The sequence below is a fragment of the Mytilus edulis genome, chromosome 4 (assembly GCF_963676685.1).
Source record: "Mytilus edulis chromosome 4, xbMytEdul2.2, whole genome shotgun sequence".
Taxonomy (NCBI): Eukaryota; Metazoa; Mollusca; class Bivalvia; order Mytilida; family Mytilidae; genus Mytilus; species Mytilus edulis.
The window spans coordinates 94026977-94034771 of record NC_092347.1 but is presented as its reverse complement, the minus strand read 5'-3'; the positions used below and the strand labels follow the sequence as shown (position 1 = coordinate 94034771).

Here is a 7795-nt window from a genome sequence, read left to right as displayed (position 1 = left end):
GTTTTCAATATCAAAATTGATCTTTATGGGTGGAAACGATAAGGATGTTTGCCGCTCTTTTTTCAAATTTTGCCAGATATTCGGAATCCTCTGTTTTTATTGATGATGTTGATGAAGTGCCATTACAAAATATGCCCACCAACACTTTGCTTTTCATAATAGCATGTCAAATAGTTTGAATAGTTTAATAATCATGATAATGGCCTAAAAGTCTTGTTATTTTGTTTCGTTGTTTTCAAGTATCAAGTAAAATGTGCCAAATTGAATGTTAAATGTACATAAATCGACTGAAAATCATTTCGCACCTAATCTTCAATCTCTTTTTTTCTCTCCAGAGACCCCGGTGAAAAATCAAATCAAGAACAACTCTTAAAGTAAATATTTAAAATTTATTAAAGTACGAGGCCTGTACTCGATGACGTCGTGTGGATATGCCTTGAGTATTGCAAGTTAAACTTACAACCTAACAAAACGTTTCACGTTATTCTTCGAGGAGTTATCATTTTGAACAATTGCCAACTGCCAACCTGCAACCAACAAATCAATTTGATTGCGTCAAATATCTCAATTCGGATGATAAATATCGTATTGTGTTTATTTAAACACAATGCTTTTACTTTTAGAATTTTATTTTCAAGTTCTTTCGTTATATAACTATTCTGATTTGTCGGCAAACCTCTTTTTCATTGAATGCTACTCGGTGTCGTTATTCTTAGCTCACCCTGGTATTTTTTAACATTACACGTATTTTTATTTTGAGTTGCTCAAACTCAAACAATGGACCATGAAGGTAGAAATATATACGACGTGTCGGATGGCTCAAACGAACATATACACTTATTGAACACAAATTCAATACACTTCCATGTCTAGTTCCTTTTATCGCACGAACATTGACATTTATTACACTATGAATGGATTTAAAATATTGTCTCGTAGAGAAGAATACATTCCTATGTGCTGAAACAGATTTGGTTGCACCATTAATGCTGACAATTTGTTCTCTTTGCGAAAAGTGTCAATGGCAGTGTCTTTACCAAATTTTGAATAGCATTGTATGCTTTTTAAATAGTCGACTATTTGCCGCATACCATGCCGTGTATATAGATTAGCTGGTGTACAACAAGATGGCGCCGGAGTCACTTGATATAAGTATTTTGATATTCGTCGCAGTTCTATGAGGTTTTGTCTGCCGATAGCTAGAAAAACTAATACAAAATAAATAATAGATGCCATCCACAAAACACTCTGATTAATATTGTTTGTAGGGCGTAGTTTTTGATAAAGCGATACAAATAAGGCAGCCATCATTATACTGATTCCTATTAATTCTGGTATCCTCTCCAGTTCAAAACTAATGTAGCCCAGAAGTCGATCTGGATGATAGAACTTCACGTATGTTGCATTCATCTTGTGTTTCTGTTTTGTCAGCAAGTGGTCAAGAACTGTAAACAAATCTCTATGAGGTAGGGCGTCATCTTCCACAAGAAAAACGTAAGAAACATTCTGTCGTAGAGTCTGTTCACCACAATAAACATAATCTTCCTTTTCTTTTTCAAGGGTCAAGGTTATGGTTCTGCGCTGGGTCTTTGAGGTGTTTGGAAATCGATTGAACGTTGGTATTATTCTAGATAGTTTTAATGCTTCGTTGAAGGTAGATGGCTCTTCGTCAACATTGCAAATAAATAACTTATAAGTTAGCTGTAATTTTGATGAATTCTGCAATTGATCCAAAAAATAAGCAACAACCTGAGATAAATATCTAGGTTCATATTCATCAAACGAATGGCGATTTCTTGAAACGGAAATTATTGAAATGCCAACATCAATTTTCACTCCAGATTCTAGTTTATTTTTTATTTGTAACTTTTTGATAAATTCATCTGAAAAATTCAATCTTTCATTATTTTCTTCTGTCAAAATCCGTCTACCTTCTGGTTTGCTTTGTCTCAAGATCAGTGAATAGAAAGAAAATCGAAGTCTGTAGCAAAAGATGGGCAACACTATTAGAAATGTGAGTAGGGTTAAAAATATCCAATGTGTTAGAAAACGCTTGTCCTCAAAATTAAAACATCTTCTAGCTGAAATAGATAAATTATATTCTATGTTATGTTATACAAATAATACATTGTTTATTCATTAATCTGATTTAAAGAATACCGTAGAACTTTATTTGAATATATTTTGTTTTTAATTTCTGGATCAAACTTTTTGAAGATTAATCTAAATCAAAGAGCTGATAGCTCTGAGGTGGAAGAATGTGAATAAAAGGTAACCTGAATTACCACAAAAGCAGCCCCACTTACCCAGGCTGCTTTGTTCCATTATCGTTATGATGTATTTTTTTTTCTTCAAACAAGAAAAAAAAAATTCTTCAAACAAGAAAAGGTCATCAGTACATGGATTTCCCATCCGTACAATCATTTTCTATGTTCAGTGGACTGTGAAAATTATGTAAAATCTTTAAATTGGCAGTAAAATTAAGAAGATCATATCATAAGGAACATGTATGTGCACTAAGTTTCAAGTTGATTGGATTTCAACTTCATCAAAAACTACCTCGACCATAAACTTTATAACCAGAAGTAGGACGAACGGACAGACCAGAAAACATAATGCCCATAAATGGAGCATAAAAATAGTAAGGCTTGTTACATACCCGCCAACTTTTGAAAGTTCCCATAGGAGTTTTAAGTGCACAACAACAATTGTAAGGTTACAATTTTAAGCAAAGTATTTTGCACGATCTGGCCATGGATTGTCTAGAAAAAGTGTCATATTTGTATGATGAACTTACATTTAAGTCTGTTTGCATGATTCTAGTTATTAAATCGTTAGAAGAGATGAAGCTAGCAAATCAGTGTTTATTTTCTTGCGTAAGAATATTAGATGCTTGTTGAAATTTCCAATTTTGAATTTTGCACACAAAGATGGACCTTTAACAGGTTGGGAACAACACTCCAAATGAGGGGTAACCTTATTGGAAGAACATTATAACCCTCTGTAAAAAATGAGCACATTTTTATTCATATTATTTGATGAAACTTTCCCCCAAGAACTATGCATCTATTAAGTACTAAATGGTCAAAATATGTCAAAAGAATTTTCTGTTGTTTCTAAACTTATATCTTCTTTATTAACTTGACCCCTCATTTAGAAAAGTTGTTCCAAATATAAGAATTTTCCCACTTTTGAGTTTAATAAAAATCTTTAAAATGTTCTTTCTTTTTTTTCAACAGTAAAATGACCCCTTGTTTTAGAAACAGTCCCTTATTTAAGGGACACCACTCATAATTGGGGGGGGGGGGGGGGGTCCCAACCTGAATACAAAAGTAAAATATGTTACAACCAGTATTATGTCAATAAATTAGTGAAAAAAAATACTATTTACTATCTTTATCATGTTTTATGGTAGTACAGTAGACTCCGGACAATTGGATACCCAAAATGTCAGCTAAAAATATCCGATTACCCGATATATTCAATTAGACGATGAATGTATATTCAATGAATATTCTACAATAATAAGTAGATCTATTGCTTAATATGTGAAAGGGCTGGAGGATTGATGGAGTGATTTTTATCAGTTACATCACCACGATGTTTGCGAGAAAAATTATCAGCTGATTATGTAGCTAATGATTAAATTTGTTTCCACTTGCAGTTTTTAAATCCTATATTTATTAAAATCAATCAAATGTCCTGAAATATTTATGTAAATTATTATCTTCCATTCATAGTTTGTCTTTACTTGTTTAGTAAACAAATTATTTACATTTTCACACAGGTAAACTAATTTGGCTATAAATAGATCTGAGTAGAATCTCTTATCTAAAATCGTAATTGTTATAATTTTATTTCTTTAAATAATCAAATTTAAATTTATGAAAATAATCATGATTGATAAAATAGTATTGCATAAAGTTTACGCTTTCAGAGACTATTTATGTTTAGGTCATGGTTCTACAGGCTTCTTCACATATTTGTAAACAAACCAATATGGCCGCCACACGTGATTACCTTTACACATGTGAAAAAAATATTTCTTTGTATTTCTCTTGTCAAAAGGGATTTATATTTATATTGCAATAAATTATTCAGAAGGAGTTACATTCAGTTTCAATAATATTTCTTATTCTATGAGCATTTAGAGTTTAATCAAATTCTCCCAACAGTAACGTACTGCTCTTGTCAACTGAGTCTTGAATAATTTTATAAATAGATTCAAACCATTTGAAATAGAAAGGCATCTAATTCACATGACAAGGAAAACAATGAATAAAGACACCAATTTAATAAGAAATAGATCCTTTTTATTTATTAAAAACAAAATCTTCTTGTCTGCAAGATTGCATATTCGTAACTTCAAGGGCGAACTTGTAAACAGGGCGAGTTATCCCGATACCAAATTCACGCATGCGTACTACAAATATCTACAGTAAAAACATCCGGTTACAAGTAAACAAATAACGGTCATTGATTTCATGTGGATGAGATGAAATCTATTAATTTACATAAATAAAAAGGTCATATTTACGATAGTGATTGTTTTTCAATCCTAATTTACAAATAAAATGATTCAGATGCTTAATCATGTGTAAAAATCGGTGTCAGGAATCTTAAGTGGTTATGAAATTGTAATACACAGAAACGAATGCGGCATACGGAGGCCCAATGAGTTTAAAGTCGGTCCCATAAGTCTTCAGAAGACTTGACGTCTTCTTCCACCAAAAAATAATAAGTCAATTTTACCGAGTTTCGAGTTGACTGGACTTCAACTTCATCAAAAACTACCCTGACCAAAAACTGACACCAAAAACTTATACCAGAAGCGGGACAGATAGATGGACGAATGAACGAACGGACGCACAGACTGAAAAACATAATGTCCATAGGTAGGACATAACAAAACATTAGTTTAGTACTAAAAGTAATTAAAAGAAAACATTTAATTTAGCTAACAATAACACTAACAATACAAACTAAACAGTGCCAGATGCGCTTTAAAATATGGCACTGGATGTTAAACGGTAGTTTATCAACCAATTCATATACCAAGTATATGAATGTTTCGGACTCTCGTTAAAAAAATTCGATTAAGTTAATATGCTTATGAGATAAGCGGCGAATGGTGTAGCATTTTGATTATTTGGAAAAACTTTGTAAGATTCAATCAAAGATGAGCAAACCATTTTCACTATGATTAAATCGCAATGCGGTGATAAGCGCTGTTCTCAGGGATAGCAGTATAACAATGATGCGTGCATGCAACCAACCTAGCAGGAAAAGTAACCATAAAAGAGGGACGAAAGATACCAGAGGGACAGTCAAACTCATAAATCGAAATTAAACTGATAACGCCATGGCTAAAAATGAAAATGACAAACTTATAGTACACATGACACAACATAGAAAACTAAAGAATAAACAACACGAACCCCACACAAAAACTGGGGGGTGATCTCAGGTGCTCCGGAAGGGTAAGCAGATCCTGCTCCACATGTGGCACCCGTCGTGTTGCGTATGAGATAAAAAAATCCGGTAAATAGTCTAATTTGGTAGGTCACATTTATGAAAGGGAAGGGGATTGTAGTTACGACGTAAGGAACATATCCGATATCATTTGTGAAACGGTTATTCCATAACGGTCAACCAACTCGTGAAGGCGTCCGTAAAATTTAGAGTAAAGAAAAAGATCGGGCAACTCAGTTTACAAGTACCTATGATATCCACGCATCATATGATCTATTTTATCTTACGCAACCTTAGATATGAATATTTACATATATTTTATCATATATAAGTCAGGGTCTTTATGTCATTACACATAGATTATTAATCTTAAATTTGTTTATCAAATAAACAGGTATTATCGTTATAAAGTACAATTACATTTCAAAAATTTCAAATTTGATTATTCAAAGTCAAACTTGATAATATAAGCACTGCGAGGAGACAGCAAGGTTCCATCGCGACACGTTTAATTTCACATAAATACGACTTGTGCTCGCATAAAGCAGATTAACTGCATAAAAATAATATTTCGATATACCGTTTACTAAATAAAGTCATTTCGAACTTAAATTTAAAAAAAGTTATATATGTTTAATGACCTATAAATTGTCGATATTACGTTATAGATGGGTTGTTTAAAAATAAGAGCATGCAAGACTTAGTTTAGAAGTATATACTGCCTACATTGGTTCAATAATTTCGATAACATAAAATTGAAGGAACTCGTTTCATATGACTTTCGCAACCCATGTGTAATGAGATATATTGTAATTGTCTGAAATATAGAAATACATATATCTTATTTACATAGATTGAATAAAATAACAAGAATACCGAACACCAAGGAAAAGTCTAGACTGAAAGTCCATTTAAAGAAAATGGCAAAATCAAAAGCTGAAACACGTGAAATGAAATATTTAATTATTTAAACTTTTAACTTATGTTTGAAAGTACATTGTGTAACATCTTTATCATAGCAATTTGAACACATAAACTGAATTATGCACACATAATCTACAATACTCATTTTTACAAATTATGATACTAATAAAATTCTTTTTTAAACGAAGGTAACTCATTTAACTATGTATATTACATGTTATCTTCTGTGCGGCCTTCAAAATTATTATTACAAATATATTTCCAGTTAAAATCGGATGATCTTGTCGGAGTTTAACGGATATGTTTACAGCATATTTTTAATGACTCAAATTAAGACACTTAAGGCATAGCGGATGTACATGTATGGGTTTATAAACATGATAAAGATAAGGTTTTGTGTATTTCAAAACATTATGATTTATAATACCTTGTTTATGAACATGTGGATTCAAATTTCAAGACTGTCCCTTCCTTAGCCCGTTACTTAGATCAACCGTGAAAAAATACATTTAAAAACATCACAATAAAGATTTTACTGTCATCATAATAAGACAGACAATGAGACATGTATCATGATGATGTGGGATTAGTTTATATTGTGTTCGCTTGTTTATACAAATGTATCAATTCATAATGGGGGGGGGGGGGGGGGAACAATACTGCCACAAGTAGTCACACAATTCTTCTTTTATATACGTTCGCTTCCTTATTATCATAAAAGTAAAACCTTAAGGATCCCCAGACATAATCTATAATTACCTGCACCGTACTTCATCCCGATGTTTATGTACTGTGTATTACGTGTGCAGCTCAGGTGTGAACACTTTTGTTGATTATGGAGGTAAGTTACATATGTCTTACGAATAAACGACTATATGTGTGGTAGTTTTAATCTTCTGACGGATAAAAATATCTAAATATATCTTATCATTACAGCGGAAATACATTTTAGCATCGAACAGAGTTTGCGCATTCAATCATTACGAGGTACCTTAGGGATTATTATATGTATTTGTATCATCGCAAGGTTTCTGAATTTTTCTGGTTAAGATCAATTATAGAGTTTGGACAACACTGTGCCGAATTGTGTTCCAGTGTATTTGTATTTTAAACAAAAGCCATTATCATTGTTTTCATTAATTATAAACTTTTATGGATTTCGAATATAAATTAAAATAGGGGACACGATAAATTTATTATAATGTTATTGCGATATGATATGGAAAATAACAAAAACACATTAATGAAATAATTAGAAATAAATAATTGAACTTTAACATTAATATGTCATTTACTAAAAAAAAAAAAAACATGAACAAAAACAAAAACTAGAAAAAAAAGGGGGCATTACCCGTAACCTAACTGTGACATAATGGTATGTTGTATACCAGGCACATAT

At 31.9% G+C, this 7795-nt stretch overlaps 1 protein-coding gene across 1 annotated transcript; it reads right to left on the bottom strand.

Annotated features, from left to right (window-relative positions):
- Positions 1–375: 375 nt before the first annotated feature.
- LOC139521104 (post-GPI attachment to proteins factor 4-like) lies at positions 376–7380 on the bottom strand. Its single transcript, XM_071314382.1, has 2 exons — positions 7156–7380; positions 376–2081 (listed from the first exon to the last, which is right to left on the bottom strand). Exons 1-2 carry the CDS (start codon positions 7169–7171, stop codon positions 904–906), a joined length of 1194 nt encoding a protein of 397 aa, XP_071170483.1. The 5' UTR covers positions 7172–7380; the 3' UTR covers positions 376–903.
- Positions 7381–7795: the final 415 nt, after the last annotated feature.